Genomic DNA, 25,842 nt, shown 5'->3' with positions numbered 1-25,842 from the left:
GCCGTTTATTGGGCTGAAACCTAGTAGAGTACTCCCTCCGTCCCTTAATACCCGCACCGGTTTGACCGGTGCGGAGTTTAAGACATTTGAATTGACTTATTAATTTAATGAATGTTTGTTGATAGTGGGTTATTTTTTTAATATAGTTAGTGGAAAATGTGTAAGGGGTGGGGAGTGGTGAGTGAGGGGTGTTGATTTTATATGATTTTTTTGTAGGGAATAGGGGTGTAGGTGGGGTAGTAGGTAAGTGTGAGAAATAATATAACTTTGGTAAAGATTTCCATTTATAGAAGCGGTGCAAGTACTAAGGGACGGCCCGAAAAGGAAACCGGTGCAAGTATTAAGGGACGGAGGGAGTAGCAGATTAGGTAGGCCCAACATATTTGATACCCCTCCGTATTTTTTTAAGAGATACACTTGGCCGGGCACGGATATTAAGAAGAATAATTGAATGAAATAAAATAATAAAGCAAGTGGGGTTGGATAGATATTTTAATAATTAAATATGTGGCGACCATGTCATTTTGGTGGGTGGAGGGTGGGGTGGGTTTATGAAAATATTTGTTTAATAAGATGGTGGGTGATAGAGTATATTACTATATTAGATGTATTATTCAATTAGATGGTGGGGTTGATAAGTTACTAAAAATGGCAAGTGTATCTCTTAAATAAATACGGCCGGAAAAGGCAAGTGTATTCCTTAAAAAAAATACAGAGGGAGTATAGGAAAACGGATACAGAGTGGTGAGTCTGGTTTGAGGTGACTGTTGAGCAGAAACCCATTTGCTTATTTTTGGTTTCCCTTGAAAAAAAAAATTGGGAGTTGATTGAGATTGAATCCGGGTTACCACTTACCAAAACCTTATTGAGATTGAATTCCGAGTAGTCGTGTAATAGCATATCATTTCCTTTACTGAGTCTCCATATATTATAAGCTTAAAAAATACAAGTCTCATTGGAATTCAGTTTGACCTAGTGATAAGGATTGTATCTTACAACTATGAGGTTGAGTAACCCTTATCCTTTCCCTTACTTTTAAAGTGTCATGCTAATTAATTTGATTTGGTCGGTCTGTGCGTAAGTTTTACCTAACGGAGTAAGGAAGTTTATCTTACCCGTCCGTAAAAATATTTGGTAGAGAAAATTTGTAATTGATCATGTTAAACATGTGACCTACTATTAATTTTCAACAAGTTTTTTTGTTTTTGGTTTTTGTTATGGTGTTGTGGGTTAGAATGCTACCATTAGTAATTATAATTTGGAAAAAATAATCTGAAATTGCATGGTCATTGAAACACGTTTCTATATCGGAAATAACGTGCTTGAGCTTCTTCTGACACCCAAGTGTGTAAGACTGTAAGCTTGAGCATACTGCATATTGCATAAATGCATACTGGTATCTCAATTTTGATCTTGCAATGACATGAACTCAGACGGTCGTAGTCATGACAGCTTTGTATTTATTACAATTGTTAAAGATATGTTAAGATATTAGATATTATTCTGTGAATATTCTGTAGAGTCCTAACTATGGTAAGTTACCTAATGTGTACCTAGGGTTTAGGTAACTGAGTTGTACTATATATACGTGCGTTATTAATGAGAATGATAAGAGATTACACAATATTTGACATGGTATCATGAGCCTAGGTTAAAAATCCTAGATTTTTTTTTTTTTTTTCCGCAAGAAATTTGAGAGAGTGTAGCCGAGTATTGAGAACAGCGACTTTCTTCGCTTGTTGAGTATTGAGATTAGGAGTTAACAATTCCTTAAGTATCACCATGAGTTCCGATGAGGAGGCACCACCGAAGGTCATCGCCGCCGCCGTCGACCTAGACTACTATCTCGGGTCAGGCGACGGCCCCGGTATTGTTATCACCCCTGTGAAACTGAGAGGAGCATCGAACTACGATGAATGGGCCAAAGCCGTTCGTCGCTCGATGATTTCAAAATTCAAATTTGGATTTCTTGACGGTTCTGTGAAGGAACCCATTACGGACGAGACGAAGATGAAACATTGGATTGCGGTCAATTCGATGGTGGTGTCTTGGATCACAAACACCATTGACGAGAGTTTGCGTTCGAATCTGGAGGACTTTGATATTGCTCACGAGTTGTGGAGTCATTTGAGGACGCGGTACTGCGTCGTGTCGGGCACCAGGGTCTGCCATATTAAGATGGCTCTGAGTGGTTGCAAGCAGGGCACGTCTGAGGGCGTCATGGAGTACTATGGCCGCTTGTCGAAGGTATGGAAGGAGTACGTACAGTATGCACGAGTTCCCAGGTGTGTATGTGCGGGTTGTACGTGTAATATAGCGAAGCAGGTGGGGGACATTCACGATGAAGATCGTCTGCACTATTTCCTAATTGGCCTGGATGATCACTATGAAGCCATTCGTGCACAACTGTTAGCACGATCGCCGTTGCCAGGACTCGACGAGGCGTACCAGACGGTTATGAATACCGAGACCATGCGCGCCAAGGCTGCGAGAGGTCCGGAGAGTGTCATGGCGTTCAAGGTCGAGACTAAGGCTCGGTCGAGGTCGGGAGATGTCAGTGGCAGATTTTGTGGTCATTGCAATCGTGAGGGTCATGAGGAAGAAACTTATTATCAGCTGATTGGATTTCCTGAATGGTGGGATGAGAAGAAACGAGGTGGACGAGGGCCTGGTCGAGGAGGCAGGACGTCGATTAGAGGAGGCAGAGTAGCTCGTGGGGCAGCGTCGTCGACCAGTGGTGTCGCTCGGGCCAATGCCGTGAGCAATGCCACAGGAGGGGCGACAACCACTGTGACGAGTGGAGACGGATCGCAGGGTGCAGTGACGACAACCAATCATGAGCTTGTTGGGGTGACGAAGGAGCAAGTCCAGCAAATAGTTGACATCTTGTCACGACCTTCAAACAAGTTGCAAGGTAATCTTGATTTACGATGGATTGTTGACAGTGGGGCATCACGTCATGTGACGGGTGATATTTCAATCCTGAGAAATATCAAGACATCAAGAAATCAACAGGTTGTGTTGCCGGACGGTCAACCTGCAAATTCAAACCAATATGGTTCGGTGGTCTTGGAGGATGGTTTCGTGCTCGATAATGTTCTATTTGTGCCTAAATTGAACTGCAATTTAATTTCTGTAACTCAATTAAGTGACGAATTACATTGTGCTGCTCAATTTACTAACAAAATGTGTGTTCTTTAGGACCGCTCGACGAGGATGGTGATTGGCGTAGGTGATCGACAGGAAGGACTATATTTTTTCCGTGGGGCTCCAAAGGTTCGTGTGCTAGCAGTGGAGTGTGTGGTCGACTTGTGGCATCAACGGATGGGGCATCCGTCGGAAAAAGTGTTGCAGTTACTTCCTCATGTGAGTCATAAGATTAGGAAGAATAAAACAATTTGTGATGTATGTCCGCGGGCGAGACAATGTAGGGAGAGTTTTCCAGTTAGTGTTAGTCGTGCTAGTCGCACATTTGAATTGGTTCATCTTGATTTATGGGGACCCTACAAGACTCCCTCGTCTTGTGGGGCAAAGTATTTTTTTACCATTGTTGACGATTATTCTAGAGGTGTGTGGATTTATTTACTAAGTAATAAAATGGAAGTTGCATCGACATTTCTTAATTTTGTTGCCATGATTAAGTGTCAGTTTAATAGATCCCTTCGAGTAGTACGCAGTGATAATGGTACTGAATTCAATTGCTTACAAAATTATTTTCGTCAACATGGGATTCTGTTTGAGTCGTCGTGTGTTGGGACGCCTCAACAAAATGGGAGAGTCGAGAGAAAACACCAACATATTTTGAATGTTGGGAGGGCGTTACGTTTTCAAGGAAATCTCCCAATAAAATTTTGGGGGGAATGTATTTTGGCCGCCTGTTACTTGATAAACCGTACACCTACCCCGATCCTTGACAATAAAACACCTTATGAGATATTGTTTGGTAAACCACCATCGTATGTGCCTATCCGCGTGTTTGGGTGTCTGTGTTATGCATATAATCTCCGGTGTAAAGGGGATAAGTTTGAGTCTCGGAGTCGCCGATGTGTGTTTTTGGGTTATCCGTTTGGCAGGAAGGGATGGCAACTTTATGATCTAGAGACACATGAGTTCTTCGTCTCACGGGATGTCAAGTTTCATGAAGGGACGTTTCCTTTTGTAGATGAATCGGATGTGTTGCCACTGGTGCATGATGGTCATGGGGGGCTTGACCATTGGAGTTTGGATGAGAGTGGGACTACGGGTCCTGAGACCGTGTCGTCGCGTGCAGGTGATACTGCTGGGGTGTCGCCGCCTACAGGTGATACTGAGGGAGTATTGTCGCATCCGGGAGCTGATGAGGGGGTGTCATTGACCAGTGGCGACGACAGGGGAGTGTCGTCGCCTGTGAGGGAGGAACAACAACATGAAACTCCTAGTCGAGTGGATTCAGACGTCGTCTCCTCACAGACAGGTGTAGAGGAGACGACGGGTAGTGACGAGAGTGAGACAAGGCAGTGTGTGGAGGATACGGAGTTAGGAAGGGGGAAGCGTGCGAAGTTTCCGTCGACAAAGCTGAAAGACTGTGTGATACATACAATACGGGAAAAATATAGTACTTCCGACAAAACACCTACGGCGTCATCACTCTCAGGTACTCCTTATCCTATCACATATTTTGTTAATTATGAGCGTTTTTCGTCAAAGCACAGGCATTATATAGCAGCATTGCAAGAAGGGCAAGTTCCTAAGAGTTTTAAACAAGCGATGCAGCATGAGGGGTGGCGTCAGGCAATGGCTGCTGAAATCGACGCGTTGGAGGAACAGGGGACATGGACGTTGGAAAATTTACCAGAAGGGAAGAAAGCACTGGGGAGTAAATGGGTGTATACTGAGAAGCGTGATGAGGATGGGAATTTGTTGAGACTGAAGGCTCGATTGGTATGTTTAGGGAATCATCAGGAGGAAGGGTTGGATTATAATGAGACATTTGCTCCCGTCGCGAAGATGGCGACAGTTCGAACTTTCCTAGCTGTCGCAGCTGTCAAACAGTGGGACGTGCATCAGATGGACGTCCACAATGCGTTCTTGCACGGTGACTTGGAGGAAGAGATCTATATGAAGATTCCTCTTGGATTCCAGAAGAATCACTGTGACAAAGTGTGTCGAATGAGAAAGTCGTTGTATGGGTTGAAACAAGCACCTAGATGTTGGTTCCAGAAGTTGTCGACGGCATTGACGCACTATGGATTTCGACAGTCGCTGTCCGATTATTCTCTCTTTACTCTGTCTAAAGGTACGTTGCAGCTGAGTGTGCTCATTTATGTGGACGACATGATTATCGCAGGCAATAACAAGTTTGCGCTTGAGAGTTTTAAGGCATACTTGAAGGAGTGTTTTAAAATGAAAGACCTCGGGGCTCTGAAGTACTTCCTTGGGTTAGAGGTGGCACGAAGTAGTCAAGGGTTCTATGTATGTCAGAGAAAATATGCCCTCGACATCATCTCAGAGGCCGGATTGTTGGGAGCAAAGCCTGTGGACTTTCCCATGGAACAGAATCATAGGTTGGCATTGGCAGACGGGCCAGACCTGTCGGACGGTGAACAGTATAGGCGTCTGATCGGACGTCTGGTTTATTTGGCTGTCACGCGACCAGACGTTGCCTACTCTGTACATGTCCTATCTCAATTTATGCAAGCACCAAAGGAGGCACATTGGGAAGCAGCTTTGCGAGTAGTGAGATATTTGAAGAAGTGTCCGGGTCAAGGTATACTACTTCGGTCGGACAGTGCGTTGCAGTTGGAGGGGTGGTGCGACTCGGATTGGGCAGGGTGTCCAATGACGCGTCGGTCGGTGACTGGATGGTTTGTGTCACTTGGTATGTCGCCAGTTTCTTGGAAGACCAAGAAACAGCATACTGTTTCTCGGTCGTCTGCTGAGGCAGAATATCGATCAATGGCAGCTCTGACGTGTGAGTTGAAGTGGTTGAAACAACTACTACGCGACTTGGGGGTGACACACGACCAAGGCATGAGGATGTATTGCGACAGTCAGTCTGCGTTGCATATTGCACAGAATCCGGTGTTCCATGAAAGGACAAAACACATCGAGTCAGATTGTCATTTCATTCGAGATGCAATCAAGGAAGGGATCATCAGTCCGTCGTACGTGTCGACGAAGGTTCAGTTAGCAGATATCTTCACCAAAGCGTTGGGGAAGGCGCAATTTGAGTTTTTTTTGAACAAGATGGGCATTCGAGATCTACATGCTCCACCTTGAGGAGGGATGTTAAGATATGTTAAGATATTAGATATTATTCTGTGAATATTCTGTAGAGTCCTAACTATGGTAAGTTACCTAATGTGTACCTAGGGTTTAGGTAACTGAGTTGTACTATATATACGTGCGTTATTAATGAGAATGATAAGAGATTACACAATATTTGACAACAATTCAATTCTTTTAAAATACCGAGTACCATTTTTGAACTATAAGAACAAGTATTGTAATTAGAGTATCCATACATGTAATGAGTTTCACTTGTTATTATGTTAGATTCTCTGGTAACTCGACGATCTATCCAACTCTTTTTTTTCACTTACTATACTAATGGATTGGTGAGAAAGAGGAAACATTCAAATAATTTGATGAGTAAACGTCAAAATAGTTTAGAAAATATAAGCTCAAAATATTGAATTTTTCATATTGCGTGAATTACAACACTGCTTAGCTATTAGAACAATTAACAACTTAGTAAAATCGGTTTAAAATTTAAAATTCCAGTGAAGTTGGTTTGTAATAACATCAAACGAGTCCTCCAGCCAACTATCATCGTCTGGATCCTACATGTTTTTTCCCGGTATCATTTCGCCTTTGACTGAGCTTTCTGGTTCCTCTTTGCCCACGGACTGCCATTTAGAATGCTACTGCTACTTGAAATCCTAGGGCTTGCAATTCAAATCCATTCTTTAGTCAATTATAATGGTTTTTTTTATATTTTATTCAAGTTTCATTTTTTGAAAAAAAGTCATATATCCAAAACTCGAAAATTCTAGGCATATTTATTTCGATTAAAAACACAAGTGTAACAATTTTAGGGAGGTCCACCGGCCTCCAATTTACTTATTCTAGGCATCAATATAAGGACATTGATACAAGCTATCTTAGAAGTCTCTCCCCTAGCTCAATAACAAGACCAAGTTAGAAATATCATCTAGACAGCTTAAGTTACAAGGCTTCCCAAATGGATTATCCTCATGTGGATGATCTTATTCTTAAGGCATAAAAATATTCTCCTCTCATCCCTTTTACCATATTTAAAAAAAATAAAAATAAACCTTCGTCTCTTTGTTTGCCTCATGTTTTTTTAGATGTCTCTTAAGATTGTTCATACGTTAAATTGTAAGTTTTTCACTTGTTCTCTCTTTCTTTATCAAGTTATGTGCTTATTTTATAACTATTGAGTTTTAACTACGGGACAATCAAAAGGGGACGAAGAGGGCAAGTTACAAAATTCTTATATATATAAGAATAATACCAATTCCAGCCAGATGATGGGAGTGCCAAAGAATCTAAGGTTTCTTGAACTTTGAATGGCATATTGACCTGCCTGAGTTGTCACATTTTTAATTTCCCACTATGTACCATAAAGATCACTATGAAGATCTTCTATTCGACGTCGATCAGATCGACACAGGCTGAGTTGAACTCCCTAGTTACTTTAACACCTCCCTTGTATTAGCTTTCGTAAGAAGCTATGTTTCGTTGGCTTCCTTGAGAAGCTTTAGTTTTAGTTGTTTTAATTTTCTTCTTATTAATTTTTTTTTTCTAACCTATTAGTCTTTCCTAAAGACAGAGAGGCTTTTAAGATTCTTTGGTTTTTCTCTGAGACAGGAGACCTTAGAATCGTGTACCTTTCCTTATAAAAAAAGAAATATATGTATCATTTTTTAATATCCATTACGAACAAGATGTGTTAAACTAAAAACCAATTGGAATTGGTTAGTTTAAACAAAGACCTACAACTTTTAATGGCACAATTAAGGGGACGGTAAAGGATATTGAAATGGCGAAGAGATCGAGTATAATAATATGTTGATAAAATGGAAATTGGGGTTAGTGTATTTATTATATTACAACTAAGTAATGAATCTCATGCTGGTGATTGTTACTGTAACTTACCATCTCATTAATTATGTCATAAGTCGATTTAAGAAACGGGTTGGGATATTGAATTGACATACTACTATCGCAAAAGGAAATATAACAAGCTGGTTTGCAGATAGAGTTATTGAATAAGGATGTCATTTCTAAATATACACGTTTGACGCTAAGGAATATATTATTTGCGACATCTTCTGCTTTGTTTACCATTCATTTATTTGAGAAATACATATACTATTCGTTCTTTTTTAGTTGTAAAGTTTCTATCAAGAGGCGTTTGTTATGTTACAAGATTTCTATTTTTGTTAGCTTCACCCATTTGATTTTACCAAACTATCCTAACCTACTCCTTCCGTCCCAAAATTATAGTCTTGCTTTCTAAATTAGACGTCCCAAGTTTATAGTCTTTTTTCTAATTTTGGCTACTAAGGTCCCCACTTTCTCATGTACTATATTAATTAAATTTGTATTGAAAACCCCACCCTATGTACTATATTTCATTTTCCTATATACTACTCCCTCCGTCTCTTTTTGTTTTGTACGTTTTCCTTTTTGGGTATTTCAAAATGTTCTTTAGATTTCCTTTTATATTATCACATAAATGCCATAATATTCTATCAAAATCTGTGTCCACTAATTATTTTAACCAATTAAATTCATTGAGTCATTTAATCTCTCACACTTTTCCATTGGGACAATAAATGTTTCTCATATTCTCAATATCAGAATTTTGATAAAAGTGAAAACATTATAAATAAACGTAATTTGCCTTGTTTAAATGAAAAAAATAAAGGAATATCAACACACATTAATTAATCGTTAAAACGCGTGAAAAATATCAAATGTAAAGAACAAAAAGAGACGGAGGGAGTATATTCTCTTTCATATCTACTTTATTCTACTTTTCAATACAACTCAATCATCATTTGTACTTTATTCCACTTTGTCATGTACTCCCTCCGTTCCAAAATGTTTGTTACGTTTGGACTTTTGGACACTAAAGATTCTTTTGGTTTTTTATTAAAAAAATAAACTGAGTAAAACCCCAATCCACTAATAATTACAACAACCAATAAGATTGTTTTATTTATCAAAATGAACCAATAATGGAAAAGCACAAAGATTGCTAACTTAACATACTTGGGAAATTGTAAAGAAATTTAATGAGTTGAAAAAATTGGACCAATTAAAATTAAAAGTTGGCACAAAAAATAATAGTATAATAAGTTTATAAAAGGAAAGATTCTCCCATGTAACAAACATTGTGAAACACCCTAAAAGGAATACGTAACAAACATTTTGGAACGGAGGGAGTACTACATTCCATTTTTCTTAAAACTCGTGTTTTTGGTCAAACGGGACTATAATTATGGGACGGAGGGAGTACATTCAATAATCCACATTTTTTTTAATTATATAAAAAAAATGAGGGTATGAATGTAATATTGTTACCTTTTCACTTTTATTACAAAAATTGAAAATAAAACATAAAAAAACACATGAACCAAAGTAAACATAAAGTCAAATCCTGTCTCATAATGAAGTACTTGAAGACTTGAAGTAGCGTATATGGGCGAACCCGTGAGAAGTCTCAGAACACACACACAACTACACAAGTCACACGACCGCCTTTCTTCTTCTCCACCTCTTTTTCTCTCTCCTCTCTCTCTCACACAGAGCATAAAACAGGAGGAGGAAGAAACAGAGAACCCCTAAAACCAAAACCCTCAAAAAGAAAAAAAGAAAAAAAACTATCCTTTTATGGATGATTTATTAACACGATTGAATTCCCAATTTCCCTTTTGAGAATTTAAAGCAGAATCGCGTTGATAGACCGTGGATTCTTCGAATCACACCATTTGCTTTGTGCTTCTCTTTCTCTCTCTACCACTGTCTCTTTCTTTCTGCATTGTGCGTGCTTCGTACGGTCTATCAACGCTCTCTCTGCTCTCCATTCTCTTTCTTAAATCCCCCCAAAAAGCTAACATCTTTTTCTTAATTTTCAGCTTAATTATTGTACCATTTATTATAATTAGTTGATGTTATTCTTGCTGTTGAATTTCTTCTTGTGTTGTTGATTTAAGTGTGTGATTGAGCGAGATATGGAAGGAGAGAATAAGGTTTCGGATGATTCGAGGCCGAATTACTGGCTAGATGCCTGTGAGGAGCAAGATGATATAATTCCGTGCGAGTTTATCGGCGATTTTGGCGAATTCGGGAGCTGTAATCAGCCTGAAGTTGCCGGCATTGATCCGAGCTTCTTCGGCGGGATTGATCATATACTTGATAGTATCAAGAATGGTGCAGGATTGCCTATTGCTGCTGATAATAATGATGGTATGGATATTATTACTCCTCCTCCTACTACTCCTAAAGATATGCAAGTTGAGAATTTAGTTGTGAATTGTAATGTGGAAGTTCAAAGATCATCTGACAACAAATTGAATGGTGTTGATAATGGTAGTAATAATATGAACATTGATAATGATAATGATAATAATATGAATATGAATAATGGGGATGGAGATAAGGGTGTTGTTGTTGATGTTAGAACGAGTAATGGAGATTCGAAAAGGCCGAGTGCTAGAGAGGATTGTAACGTTGATAGAGACCGGGATAGTGAAGAGAGAGGTGGAAAGAGGACTCGTCTAAGTAGTGGTTTTAGAGACGAGAGAGGATATTCAAGTCGTGTGCAGAGTTATGGGGAGAGTAATGGAAGGAAAAGGTATCGAGAGTTTGACGAAACTGGACGGAGGGATAGGGATAGGGATAGGGATAGGGACTTGGGTGGTAGGAGAAGGGAGTATAATAATAATGGGAGGAGAGAAAGTCGGGATAGGGAAAGGAGAGATAGAGAAGGAAAAGGTTATTGGGAGAGGGAAGGGCCGGGGATGAAGGAAATTGTGTATCGTGTGGGTTCATATGAACCTGCCCGAAATAGAGACGCAAACAAGGTGGAGTTTGGGAAGAACCAAGAGTGCAACGTGAGGGTTGGGAAGAATGAGGAGGGTAATAATAAGGAGAAGAATTTGGAGGAACGGGCACGCCATTATCAGTTGGAAGTACTTGAGCAGGCGAAGCAGAAAAATACTATTGCTTTCCTGGAGACTGGTGCCGGAAAGACTCTAATTGCTGTTTTACTTATTAAAAGTATCTGCAATAGATTGCAACAGCAGAACAAGAAAGTGCTTGCTGTTTTTTTGGTGCCAAAGGTTCCACTAGTTTATCAGGTAAATGTGTAAATGGTTGGAAGTTTGGTTGAATTTTTTCTTTCATGAGTTTGGAGATTAACTAATGTGTTCCTGTGAATATATAGCAAGCAGAAGTTATACGCGAACAAACTGGATACAGTGTAGGACATTACTGTGGTGAAATGGGTCAAGATTTCTGGGACACTCGGCGATGGCAACGGGAGTTTGAAACTAAGCAGGTATGCTTCATAACCTTGGAATTTCGTAATCATAGAAGTTTGAGTGCAGAAGAAGGTTGCTGTTCGACACACAGATGAGCTCTTGTTTAAATTTGGTAAAAGGAGTTTTTGGAAATAATTTTTTTCATGGTGTATGAGTTATTATTCGATCCATCACAATATCTTATGACTTAGTATGTCATATCCGCAACATTGAATGTTTTATTGGTAGTTTTACTGTCATCCGTTTTGTCTATTATCTTTGTCCATCTCTTTGTCAAATTGCAATTGCCAAGTAAATCATAATTGTAATTTGACTTACTGGATATGATATGCAGAAAATATTTTCAATAAGATCCTCTAGTTAACATTATACTGATTTGAACAAGCCGTGTTTCGGTATCTGAATAGTTTCTACGAATATCTGAATGTCTCTCCTTTACCATACAACTGGATTGTCTGCCACACAGAAAAGGAGAAATGTTTGAATCCTGTCCTATCCTTGGCTTTATCGTCATTATGTTGGCACTTGACGGTCAATGCTCCGGATAAAAGTGAGGTTCATTAGCTTCATGTGAAACCCTGCACAGCATTTGGAATCAATTACTTTTCCATTCCGTATTAGCTCTTATTGTCCAAGAATTGTCTCTAGGGTTTGGGGATTGTCTCATATTTGGGTGCACGCCTATACTTGTAATTTACACATCATGAATATCAAAATCAATCTATACTAATATATTAAAAAGCGTTTATAACAAAATATATGTGTCACATGTCACGTGTCACCCTGTTTTAGCACTAGAACCATGCTACGTAACATATTTAGCAAGTATCATTACAAAAAAAATGAGTTAATACAAAGATTCGAACTTTTGACCAACAAGTATTAAATAATAAGTCTTACCAACTTAGCCAAGTATTTGTTGTGCTTTACTACTCTATATAAATGTACTTAACAACAACTTAGCAACTTTAATTTTGTGGGTTTTGAATTTTTTTTTTCTTCCATTTGCGTCACATAAAAATTATTTTCTTTTACGCAAATTTTTTTTTTGAAAAGAAAGTTGAACATACATATATTATTCAAACTAACAACCTGAGCCATCGCTCAGGCAACACACTAGTGCTGGATAACATTGTGTATGCGTATCATGTATCATAATTACTTCAGGCATTCAGGTTATAAGATAGTGTGTTTGTTGGAGCCTATGTCGCTTATGATTCCTACTGCTTGATGTATACTTCTTTTATTTCTTTTAGTTGCACCATATTGTCTTCGCATGTTTGGCAATGCAAAACTTTGACGGTTTAACCATTAATATCTTTAATTATCTAAATCTTAAAATTATAAAGAAGTTGATATTCTGAAAATACATATTGCAACGAATCTAACAAGATCCCACGTGAATAGTTTTTTTAACGTGCAAATAAACAAAGGTGGTCAAAGTAGAGGTTGTCAATAGTGTGAAAATCAATGTTACAACTAGAATAACCGGGGGCAGAGGTTGTTTTACCACTTTACCGTGATTAGCATTTAAAAACTTTCCTTTTTGCAGGTATTGGTCATGACTGCTCAGATTTTGTTGAACATTTTAAGGCATAGCATAATCAAAATGGAATATATACATCTACTTATTCTTGACGAGTGTCACCATGCCGTCAAGAAACATCCATATTCACTAGTGATGTCTGAATTCTATCACACAACTCCAAAGGAGAAAAGACCTGCTATTTTTGGGATGACTGCTTCCCCTGTTAACTTGAAGGGTATGTACCTAATATTCATTTTTCCCCTATCCTATGTTTGGGTGTTTTAGCTACCTTATGCTTTACAATCCAGTAGTCACTTTGCCATTGTTGATGGGGCTTCTTTAATGTGTTCTCTTTTCTCTTTGATTTCTTTTGGCGATACAGGTGTTTCCAGCCAAGTGGATTGTGCTATCAAGATACGTAACCTAGAGACTAAGTTGGATTCCGTAGTTTGTACAATAAAAGATCGTAAGGAGTTGGAGAAACATGTTCCAATGCCATCAGAAATTGTTGTGGAATATGATAAAGCAGCGTCTTTGCTGTATCTACATGAACAGATCACACAAATGGAAGTAACAGTTGAAGAAGCTGCACGAGCAAGTACAAGAAAGAGCAAATGGCAATTTATGGGGGCTAGGGATGCAGGAGCCAAGGAAGAGCTACGCCAGGTCTATGGTGTCTCTGAAAGAACTGAGAGTGACGGTGCTGCTAATTTGATTCAAAAATTAAGGGCTGTTAACTACGCACTTGGTGAACTGGGACAGTGGTGTGCTTACAAGGTTACTGTTTTGCAATCTGTAACCTGCTATCGGAGTTTTATTCTTTGTCCTCTATGTAATTAATCACCCACGGACTGTTTATACTACTTGCAGGTTGCACACAATTTTTTAGTAGCCTTACAAAATGATGAGAGGGCAAATTACCAGCTTGATGTCAAGTTTCAAGAATCCTATTTGAGCAAGGTGGTTGCACTTTTACAGTGTCAGTTATCAGAGGGAGCTGCTTTCAACAAGGATGCCAGCAGTACAGAAGAAGTGAATGGCTTCCATCAAGATAATGGCAGTGTTGATGAGATTGAGGAGGGAGAGCTTCCTGATTGTCATGGTGAGTATTGTTGTCAGTGTCCTAGTAATCTGCTCAACGTTTTCCCCATTGTTTATCTTCTTCCCTTTCCCTTGAAAATTTTGGATTGGAAAAAAATTATATTAGACTAATATCATTAATTTCTGGCAAATTTGTCAAAAACTACCTTATAAAATTGAGTTTTTGCGAAAAAGTACCTTATAAAAAGAATGTTGTAAATAACTACAGTACCTTATGAATTTTTTATTTGTAAGATACTACCTTTGGTTGGATTATAACATTGATTCAAGATTCCGGGATTAACTTTACTAGGTGTATCTCACGTGATATCTAACGGGGAAGGGTAGTTAAATGGCATTTAAGATGTATATGGTAAAGTCAATCCCGAAATTTCGATTCAATGTTCATAATTCGGAAAAAGGTAGTATCTTACAATATAAATTTTATATAAGGTAGTTAATTACAACATTTTTCTTATAAGGTAGTTTTTCGCAAAAAAGATTTTATAAGGTAGTTTTTGACAAATTTGCCTTAATTTCTTGGTGTTCTATGAAATTATTGTGTTGCACATTGATATAATTTCAAGGAAGACTTCGACATACTGACAAATGTTCATGCCTTGACAATGTGCGAAGACATAAAGTGTTAACTGGTGTTTATATTTAATTTATGTGCATTGCAATTAGTTGCGACTTTGATATCAGGAATAAGGGCAATGATAATGGAGAACCGTATGGTTCTTAAGAGTAAGTGGGGCGTCCCATCCTCTGGCATTGTCAGTCACTGACTTAATTCAATTGTTGGGGTTATTTTTTTTTTTTGGGCGTTTAGTTGTCTCTGGTGGAGAGCATGTTGACGTTGTCATTGGAGCTGCTGTAGCTGATGGGAAAGTCACCCCCAAAGTGCAGTCACTGGTAAAAGTACTGATGAAGTACCAGCACACTGATGATTTCCGTGCAATCATCTTTGTTGAGAGAGTTGTGGCTGCATTGGTTCTTCCAAAGGTTCAGTATACAGTAATTATTATTTTTTGGTCATGATGGGTCCTGCTTCTTGTACATAATGTGTTATGGCTTGTCAATTGTTATTTATGCAGGTTTTTGCTGAGCTTCCATCTTTAAATTTTATCAAGTGTGCAAGTTTGATTGGACATAACAATAATCAGGAAATGCGAACGTCACAGATGCAGGATACAATTGCTAGATTCCGGGATGGTCGTGTATGTTTCTATCTTGCTTCGAACTGAAAAATATGATTTTGATATAGCAATCAATTTTCTATTCTCTGCTTTCCCTTGTTTTTGTTTTTTTTGTTTTTGTTTGTTTGTTTGGGGGGAGGGGGTATTATCCTGAAGATTAGTGGCGGCCTTACATTCCTAAAAACTTCAATGACTGTGGGAAGTGCTGCTCCGTATTATTTGTATCTCAAATGGAATTTCAGATTTATGTTATAGGTCATCTTTTCCATGGTTATGTTCTATTGATATTAGATGATCTGAAGAATTTTCACTTGGTTTCTGCTTAAAGTCTCATGTCATTGTAAATATGTTTTAAAGTATTTCTCCCCTGATGACTTGTCATTGTAAATATTTTTAAAATATGCTTTATCAATGAAATGTTAGGCGTCTTAAGGTTGAACTAAATATTCTATTAGCATAACTTACACATTAACCCTATTCAGAATCATAGTTGAAGCTTTTGATACTATGAAACAGAATCAGTTTCTAGCTGCGCTTGTTATAAGACTTGGATGATTATCATGATTCACAATGGTTCTTTCTGCCATTGAAGTTATATTGGAATGAATGTCAATACTTGGTGGACTTCTTATGCCATATAATTTTTTTCACACCTTCAGTGTTTGTAAATTCACCTTGATTTTCCCCTTGAATTGTTTTCAGGTGACTTTGCTAGTTGCCACTAGTGTTGCTGAGGAAGGTCTTGATATTCGACAATGTAATGTGGTGATTCGCTTTGACCTTGCAAAAACTGTTTTGGCATACATCCAATCTAGGGGACGTGCAAGAAAGCCAGGATCAGATTATATCTTGATGGTTGAAAGGTACTTGTACCCTCTAAATCCTTAATGCTCCTTTTGATTAGTACATATGTTTAAGAAAGGTGCAAAGGAGAGGATATACTTAACTCGGCTGTATTTATGTTAGGGGGAATATGTCACATGAAACATTTCTAAGGAATGCTAGAAACAGTGAAGAAACTTTGCGTAAAGAAGCAATTGAGAGGACTGACATAAGTCATCTCAAGGGTACTGCAGGATTAGTATCAGCAGATAATGTCCCGGGTTCAGTGTACCAGGTAGCTTCTACTGGTGCTACTGTGAGCTTGAATTCTGCTGTAGGCCTCATCCATTTTTACTGTTCGCAGCTACCCAGTGATAGGTGCAATTTTTTTTCATCTTTGACATCTGTTGTTATTGATCTGCGTTTATTAAGAATATTTCTAGACATTTAAACGCCAAAATTGTAATATATTGATATGATTCAGGTATTCAATACTTCATCCAGAATTCATCATGGAGCGGCATGAGAAGCCAGGTGGATCTACAGAATATTCTTGTAGGCTTCATCTCCCTTGTAACGCTCCTTTCGAAAACCTTGAGGGCCCGTTATGCAGTTCAATGCGTCTTGCACAGCAGGTTTGTTCAATCTTGAGGTTCACTTTTTAAATATCAGCATTTTTATTGCCTCATTTTGGCGAGATTATTTTGTCCTTGTGTTGAATGCCTTTAATTATTAATTTTTCTACGGACGACTTCAAATCCAGGCTGTTTGCCTTGCTGCTTGCAAGAAGCTTCACGAGATGGGGGCATTTACCGACATGCTCTTGCCTGACAAGGGAAGTGGGGAAGATGGAGAAAAGATTGAGCCAAATGATGAAGGAGAACCACTTCCAGGAACTGCAAGACATCGAGAATTCTATCCTGAAGGCATAGCTTCGATACTTCGGGTTAGTATTTTTAGCCAAGCTCATATATGGTTGCATTTTGTCTCGGAATATCCCATCATGCAATTTTAAATGTTCCGTTTAGCCTTGTGTTGTTCTCCTAAGAAGGCACCATAATGTTATTCCTTCAGATATTGCTCAATATGCTATCATGTAAATAATTGGTTGTATGCTTTGATGTAGACGATAAAAGTACCCCTGAAAGTTATAATTTGAGAAACTGAAGTGGAAGAAAATAATTCGTATAATCTAGTTTTAAGTCCTAAGGTTGTGAGCATGATGCCATTGTAGGGTTTTGACTTTTGAGATTTCTGTGGTTTAGCTTCAGGTTTTTCTTTGCTGCTTACTATCATGCCCCTTTGGTTATTTTTAAAGGTTTTACCTGCTGCATTTCATCATTTTCACTTTTATGGCTATATCCTTAGCTCTTGTTTCTGGCTGTTCAGGGGGAATGGATCTTGTCTGGCAGAGATGGTTGTGATAACTCCAAAATATTTCATCTCTATATGTATGTTGTGAAATGGGAACATGTAGGATCCTCGAAGGATCCATTCTTGACCCAAGTTTCAGAATTTTCAGTACTTTTTGGCAGTGAGCTGGATGCAGAGGTATCTCCTCGAGACTTTCTTTTTGGCTGCTGCATTGATTGTAGTTTCAGTTGTTGCATTCATTAACGTTTTCTTGGATAACAGGTGTTATCGATGTCGATGGATCTCTTTATCGCTCGAACCATGAAGATTAAGGCCTCTCTTGTCTTTCGGGGCTCTGTAGATGTCACAGAAAGCCAGGTGTGCTTCACTTGTTTTAGATCTATAACTCAACCTTTTAGCCTTCGTGTAATTTAAACTTATGGCCAGAGTTTTATGGCCCGTTTGGTAGCCGGCCATAAATGGTGTCAATGGGAATGAATTCGTAGGTCAATTTGTAAGAAAATCAATATCCATTCCCATAGTAATGCTAGTTCACTCAAAATAATCTCTTTTTCTTTATAAATTTCCATTACCATCCATTACCATTTGGGGAGTGGTATTGGGTGAGAATGCAAATTTATAAAGAAAAACACCAAGTTTGAGACAAAATTTCATTACGATGGATATCATGATGTTATTTTCTTGTCAAATAACACTTAGATTTATTCCCTTTCCCACCATTCATTACTGGCTACCAAACGGGCCGATTAAGGTACTGGTAGTTGAGAATAACTTTAATATCTGCTAATGTGCAGCTAGCATCCCTGAAGAGTTTCCACGTGAGAATGATGAGCATCATACTGGACGTGGATGTAGAACCTTCTACAACTCCGTGGGATTCTGCAAAGGCTTATCTTTTTGTCCCTATGGTTGGCGATAAATCTTTAGATCCTTTAAAAGAAATAGACTGGGATCTCATTGAGACTATAACTAGGACAGATACGTGGAACAATCCCTTGCAAAGGGCTCGACCAGATGTTTACTTGGGAACAAATGAGCGGAGTCTGGGTGGGGATAGGAGAGAGTATGGGTTTGGGAAGCTGCGTTATGGCATGGCATTTGGGCAGAAATCTCATCCTACTTATGGTATCAGAGGAGCAGTTGCACAGTATGATGTGGTCAAGGCTTCTGGATTGGTTCCTGATCGGGATTACAGTTTGCAGGACAATCTAGAACTGCCGAAAGGAAAGTTGATGTTGGCTGATACCTGCATTAGCGCAGAAGACTTGGTGGGTAAAATTGTGACAGCTGCTCACTCTGGAAAGAGGTTTTTCGTTGATTCGGTGCGTTATGATATGACTGCAGACAACTCATTTCCCAGGAAAGAAGGGTATCTTGGTCCTTTGGAGTATAGTTCATATGCAGACTACTATAAACAGAAGTATGGTCCCATACTAACGTCTTCAACCCCTCCCCCTTCTCCTTTCTCTAATCATGTCTTTTCTTGCTCCACACTTGATCACATGCTCTATATTAATTGGCCTTCCTGTATTCCAGTGTTATTAAGTGTGTTCTTTTTTTTTCATCTTATGTCAATAGGTATGGAGTCGAATTGATCTATAAGAAACAACCTTTACTTAGAGGTCGTGGTGTTTCATATTGCAAGAATCTCCTTTCCCCTAGATTTGAACATTCAGAAGGTATGTTGGCTCTCCGAAAAAAAACCCTTTTCCCTGTTCATATCTTCTACCAGGGCTAACTGGTTTCGTTGGTGCAGAACATGTGGGTGAATCTGAGGAGACCCTTGACAAAACTTACTATGTTTATCTACCTGCTGAATTGTGTTTTGTACATCCACTTCCTGGAGTGCTAGTTCGAGGTGCCCAGAGACTCCCGTCTATAATGAGACGTGTGGAAAGCATGCTACTTGCTGTTGAACTTAAAAGTATCATTAACTACCCTGTCCCTGCTTCCAAGGTCATCCCCTTTTCAGCATTCCTTTGTCCTTTTTTGTCAATAACTTTGTTGCCTTGAAGTGATTATCTATTACATTATACTAAACAGACGCTGGGAGCGACACGTGTCACTTCATGGTGCAAAATTTTCCCGCCAAAAATAGTTTTCTAAAGATATATCTACTTTATTTCTATCCTTTTTTATAAAATGTTTACGTATGGAAAAAAAATATTGGAATATAGGATATGACAACTAATAGATGCCGCATAATAATGAGTTGCTTATTTTAGTCAAACAGGTATATCAAATGGAAAATTTATTTACTTAATATTTTGGTCAAATTAGCATATTAAGCATATAAAATATGTAATACGTAGTAGGAAGAAAATTGCAAATGAAATGAGTATGTAACTGATTTATTTATTATGCTTTATAAGGAGAACTATATCAGTTAAACATTTTATACAAAAAATGATCAAATAATAATTTTAGATATCCGTGCGTGCACGGGATCTAATCTAGTATTTATACATTCATTTAACCAGTTTGGCAATTCACAGATTCTGGAAGCTTTAACTGCAGCCTCTTGTCAAGAGACATTTTGTTATGAAAGAGCCGAGCTCCTTGGAGACGCTTATTTGAAATGGGTTGTTAGTAGATTTCTATTTCTCAAATATCCCCAAAAACACGAGGGTCAGCTCACGCGAATGAGACAGCAAATGGTAAGCAATATGATATTATACCACCATGCACTTGAAAAGGGGCTTCAGTCATATATCCAAGCAGATCGCTTTGCACCCTCTAGGTGGGCTGCTCCTGGTGTTCTTCCAGTCTTTGACGAGGACATCAAAGAAGGGGAATCATCTTTATTTGGTCAGGAAAAGGGTAATGCAAAGACTGGTCTTGAAAAAGATGTCAATAATAACTATGATGATGATGATGATGAAATGGAAGATGGTGAAGTTGAAAGTGATTCAAGTTCTTACAGAGTCCTTTCTAGCAAGACATTGGCAGATGTTGTTGAAGCACTCATTGGAGTTCATTATGTTGAAGGCGGAAAGATAGCTGCTAACCACTTCATGAAATGGATTGGAATAGATATAGAGTTTAATCCTGATGAAATCGTGTGTCCAAAGAGACCAAGTGTAGTTCCAGAAGGTGTTCTTAGAAGTGTGAATTTCGATGCGTTAGAAGGTGCTCTAAAGATTCAATTTCGAGACCGGACGTTCTTGATTGAAGCAATTACTCATGCGTCACGTCCGTCTTCTGGAGTTTCCTGTTACCAGCGACTAGAGTTTGTGGGTGATGCAGTCTTGGATCATCTTATAACCAGGCACTTGTTCTTCAAATATACAGATTTGCCCCCTGGCCGTCTGACAGATTTGCGTGCTGCAGCAGTTAACAATGAAAATTTCGCCCGAGTTGCGGTTAAACACGAGCTTCATATGCATTTACGACATGGGTCCACTGCCTTGGAGAAGCAGGTTTTTATTTTATTTTCTAATTCATGCTTGCAGCAATTTAATCTTTTCTATTTCCTTGCAGATCTAGATACTATCTTCTGTACCGCTTGTTGATCTTTTCTCAATCCTCACCATTATTCTATTTGAACTTCTGTTGTAGATACGGGATTTTGTGAAGGAAGTTGGAGTTGAGTTGTCAAAACCTGGATTTAATTCATTTGGCTTAGGGGATTGCAAGGCCCCAAAGGTTCTTGGTGATATAGTTGAATCCATTGCCGGGGCTATTTTCCTAGATAGCAGTCATGACACTGCAGTTGTGTGGAGAGTAAGTCTCCTAATTCACCAACATTTTGACATTTTCATCATCACAAGCTAAATAGGCTTGAAGTTTTGAAATTCAATTTTGGTTTGGTGGCTCAGGTATTTGAGCCTTTATTGCAACCAATGGTTACTCCAGAGACACTCCCAATGCATCCGGTGAGAGAGTTGCAAGAACGATGTCAGCAGCACGCTGAAGGTCTGGAATATAAGGCCAGTCGAGATGGGAATTTAGCGACTGTTGAAGTTTATGTGGATGGAGTACAGATTGGAGTGGCGCATAATGCGCAGAAAAAGATGGCACAAAAACTGGCTGCACGCAACGCTCTAGTAGTTCTCAAGGAAAAAGAAAACGCAGAAGCTCTGGATAAAGCGGAGGAAAATGAGAAAAAGAAAAAGAACGTTGGACAAACATTCACAAGGCAGACATTAAATGACATTTGCTTACGTAGAAATTGGCCCATGCCACTTTACAGGTACGAGTAATTTTTAGTCCCCTCCCCCCTCCAAAAATAAGTTCCAAAGAAAGAAATTGATAACGTTTACATATATTGGCGTATATAGGTGTGTGAATGAAGGTGGTCCAGCACATGCGAAGAGGTTTACATTTGCAGTGCGGGTGAATACCACGGATAAAGGTTGGACAGGTGAATGCGTTGGAGAGCCTATGCCTAGTGTTAAGAAGGCCAAAGACTCGGCTGCTGCACTTCTCTTGGAGCTTCTCAACAAATGGTATTCATGATTTTCGACTGTGATCCCAGAGTTGAGTTTTCTTTATTCTCTGTATTGTAATTGCACTTGCACTGAAGCATGGCTGTTTGAGATTATTAATTACCTTCTGTTGTAATACTAATTTTAGTTCTGTAACCTAATGTCAAAGTGAAATACTGTTGGTTTCATTTGCAGTTTTGTATTTTTTTTGGGGGGTATATTAGGAATAAAGAAAGAAGAGGAAACACTTTAGGTATTTCATGGTAGAGATCATGTTGATCACCTAACAGTAGAATGTGAGTAAATTATCCAGTGGATAGATGTACGAGAATGACTAATATAGTAGTATCTCTGTATGAGGGTTTTTTTTCCTGCAAATGGAATTTTCCATTTTTATTTTATTGAACTTAATAATAATAATAAAGTAATCTTGTTTTATTTGTAATATTAAATCAATGACAGTTTATGGTGTTGTTTTATGGATGCCCGAGCGATGATTGAATCTCCATTTGTTTTTGCATATCCTAACTATCTTCATCAGAAATGCTTACACAATTGTGTTTACGTTGATCTCTATTTAATTCCAAAGAGATATTGTTCAAAAAATTTTGTGTAAGATCACGTAACGGTTAAATCATTTTTTTGATTCTAACTAAACTAGTGTAAAACATAACTAAAAATAATAAAATCATAACTAATTGAATAACAAAAAGTTAAGGTATAAAGGCAAATAGTTAAATTTATTAGTCGAATAGCTATTATTTTTCAACAAACTTATTATTAACTAAAACTCATAAAATCTTAACAAATTAATCTCATTGCTTAACTAATCAGCTTCATTGCTTAACTAATTGGTTCAATGCTTAACTAATTGAATTTTAGACTTAACTAATTGATTTCAGTGTTTTGGGTAGACATAAACATAACATTGATGTGAATTGGGATATGGAGAAGGGGTTGTTGCATCCATTCACCGGTGGCCGAGTATAAGGAGTTCGATTCTCGTTAGGGTCGGGGGTTCAGCCTACAGGTAGGTTGTGCTTAGCCACTTAGGGCCTTCACAGTAGCCAGTACTCAGTAAGGCATCTAATTAAAATTTGCAAAATTGAACTTTAAAAAATATAAATATCATTAATAAAAAAAACATAACCAAATTTTGGCTAACAAAGTTGATAATTCCCTCAAGAGAAAAAATAAATAATATTACGCCGTAATCCCCAAATATAAAGGGGTTGTGGTGTTGAAAATAACTCTTTGAACTCTGATCTGATCAGAGGAGTATGTTGCCATGCTTATACTGTAGTAATTTTAGTGGGTGAGAGGAATTATCAGCTACTTCCTCTAACTTTTAACCCCAATATCAATAAACTTTCTTGAACATTGTAGAAAAAAACTCATAATCTTTTGACGATGCTCAAGAACATGGTTGCACATATGATTTACCGCTTCAGAGTATGCATTATGTATTCACCATACAGATCCCTGCATACAATTACAGACAGAGAACAAATATCGTTAAAAAGGAAAAAGATTAAAAGAGATTGATGTAGAATTATGTTAAGTGCTGCTTACATTGAGTGCTGGATAGCCTCAAAGGCGGCCTCCTTTGGCAGAAAGTCATTAACAGCAACTTCTTTGTTCTCATTCTTCTTGTCTTTGTTTAAAAGTTAAGGAGATACACCAAATGAAACCTTGGAAAAGTTAGAAATCTAATACGAAGTATAATTATTTTGAAAATGGTGACATTTAAGGATACAGTCTTCAAAGAAACGACGAATTTCTGCAAGTCTGTGTGGAGGAAGTTCCTTGATGTCTGAGTAAAACTTGTACTCTGGATCATCAGCACAAACTGCTATGATTTTGTCATCTGCCTCACCCTGCATCCATTTTAGGTTATGTTATGTTACAGAAAAATTCAAATCCGGAAGTATCTGAGGAATTCTGAGTTTAGTACCTGATCAATCATGGGCATCAACCCAATTGCCTTTATTCTCAGAAAACAACCAGGAAGGACTGGTTCCTGTTCATCATCAAAATCCATCAAATCAGGACCATTATGAAAAAAAATTCTGATATTTCTACATTTTTCAGTAGACATGATTCTTCTGATGTGTGCTTAAACAGCTTAGTAACATGGACGTAAATCTGAATCACATTTTTAGCAAATCGAATTACCTGCATGAGGACCAAGACATCGATAGGATCATTGTCATCACATAATGTGCGAGGGATAAAACCATAGTTGTGAGGATACACCACTGATGAATACAGAATACGATCAACCTGTGAAATTATTTCATAAACATTCAAATGTTCATAACATAGTGGAAAAAGTAATAGAGAAAACCGAAAAGTCTGCATAACATTATAGCTCAGAATAAATCTATTACCTTAATTAATCCTGTTTTCTTGTCAAGTTCATATTTGACCTTGCTTCCTTTTGAGATCTCAATAACCTGTATAACATAAACCAAATCAAGATCTTGTAACATTAATGTCAGATCATTTCGTAACTCTGAATGCTGATTTAAGGTCCGAAACTGTTTTTTTTTTTTTTTTTTTGGTAAATAAGAGAAGTATAATATTTTTCAACCCCTTTTCAGATCTCACATCCATTATTTAATCAGAGTGACACATTGAATTAAATTTTTGGTATAAACTTACACAATTGGCAATTTTTGGTGCTTCAGGACCTGCAACCAGAAATTTACAGAAGCTAATTAGTTTTTACTAAACTCTTGTTACAATGTTACCAGACAAATTACATAGGAGTAATTGCAGATATAATACCAATGTCAAGATCATGCCATGGATGTGCAGCAACTGATCTCCTGGATAAGGAGGAAAGGATTCGCTCATTCAATTTGGCAGGTCGACGTGGTGATGGGATCACCATCTCTTCATTTTCATCTACTGCTTCAAAATTCATCTCTGATAGGCAAAATATAACATACTGTTAGGCCAAGTTATCTTCTCATTTGTACACATGATAAATGTGTTTCTTATGAGTTGTCTTTTTAATACAATAAGGAAAACATGTAAAATGGCGGCACATGGATCGTGCCATGAGCCTTGCCGCGAGATGGCTTGCACAACACCATCGGTGTCATGCTATAGAGGCCGCGGCAAGGCCTAGTGCCATGTCTAGCAATACAAACATGAAATAGTCTAAAAGAAAAGTAATAATGAGTACCTTCAAACTTAGGAAAATGTAATGGAGAAAATGTAATTGAGGAGGAGGAGGATATAAAATGATGTTAGAAGAGAGATTATATATATAATTAGAGAGAGAGAGAAGGAAGGAAGGAATGGTGATTAGCTTATGGTTAAAGAAATTATAGGGTGCAGAATTAAGGTGGCACCTCTGATTCTTCTTAAACATGTCTTTGCCAAATTAAGCCTTTGGCAGCTTGGCATTGCTAATTTTGTGGATTATTGCAACTTTTAGTCGTATGGTAGTGGCTTTGTGGGTTTCCACTTCCACCCATCAACTGCGTTAGAATTTTTTATTTATTTGTTTTTTTTTAAAAAAAAAACATAGGTAATCTCCTACCAGATCGTCTGATACTTACTTAACTGTCAAACCATGCTCATTAGTATGTCAGTTGTGTAGGAAGTAGGTGATGTGGCATTTGATTTGACAATTGGTATAAGAATTCCTAGGAGTAATTATTTAGTATTTGGTTGGGCAAATCTCTGCCAAATACAAACATTCCAACCTTATTCACTTGTGGTTCATGATCTTTCACCAAAGGATAGTGCCTCATTATAGGAAGGTAGTTGAACTTTAACTCAACGATCCAAAATAAGGAGTAAAAACTCAAAATCCCTCTTTCCTTAATTATTCTTCACATCTT

The 25,842-nt window shown here is 38.1% G+C and overlaps 2 protein-coding genes across 2 annotated transcripts; one reads left to right on the top strand and one right to left on the bottom strand.

Annotated features, from left to right (window-relative positions):
• Window positions 1-9,736: 9,736 nt before the first annotated feature.
• Window positions 9,737-22,464, top strand: LOC110785848 (endoribonuclease Dicer homolog 1). Its single transcript, XM_021990364.2, has 20 exons — window positions 9,737-11,372; window positions 11,459-11,572; window positions 13,108-13,318; window positions 13,466-13,860; window positions 13,954-14,185; window positions 14,996-15,168; window positions 15,261-15,383; window positions 16,065-16,225; window positions 16,329-16,562; window positions 16,669-16,819; window positions 16,948-17,130; window positions 17,574-17,735; window positions 17,820-17,915; window positions 18,353-18,978; window positions 19,137-19,237; window positions 19,315-19,514; window positions 20,054-20,977; window positions 21,117-21,281; window positions 21,377-21,750; window positions 21,839-22,464. Exons 1-20 carry the CDS (start codon window positions 10,245-10,247, stop codon window positions 22,014-22,016), a joined length of 5,931 nt encoding a protein of 1,976 aa, XP_021846056.1. The 5' UTR covers window positions 9,737-10,244; the 3' UTR covers window positions 22,017-22,464.
• A 626-nt stretch (window positions 22,465-23,090) lies between these two features.
• Window positions 23,091-25,376, bottom strand: LOC110784927 (soluble inorganic pyrophosphatase 1). The gene is made up of 9 exons (XM_021989368.2): window positions 25,179-25,376; window positions 24,776-24,916; window positions 24,650-24,678; window positions 24,376-24,441; window positions 24,161-24,268; window positions 23,940-24,005; window positions 23,742-23,862; window positions 23,558-23,639; window positions 23,091-23,467 (listed from the first exon to the last, which is right to left on the bottom strand). The coding sequence occupies exons 2-9, from the start codon at window positions 24,912-24,914 to the stop codon at window positions 23,425-23,427; spliced, it is 654 nt and encodes a 217-aa protein (XP_021845060.1). The 5' UTR covers window positions 24,915-24,916; window positions 25,179-25,376; the 3' UTR covers window positions 23,091-23,424.
• Window positions 25,377-25,842: the final 466 nt, after the last annotated feature.

The sequence above is a fragment of the Spinacia oleracea genome, chromosome 2 (assembly GCF_020520425.1).
Source record: "Spinacia oleracea cultivar Varoflay chromosome 2, BTI_SOV_V1, whole genome shotgun sequence".
Classification (NCBI taxonomy): Eukaryota; Viridiplantae; Streptophyta; class Magnoliopsida; order Caryophyllales; family Amaranthaceae; genus Spinacia; species Spinacia oleracea.
This window is presented reverse-complemented; position numbering and strand designations above follow the sequence as displayed.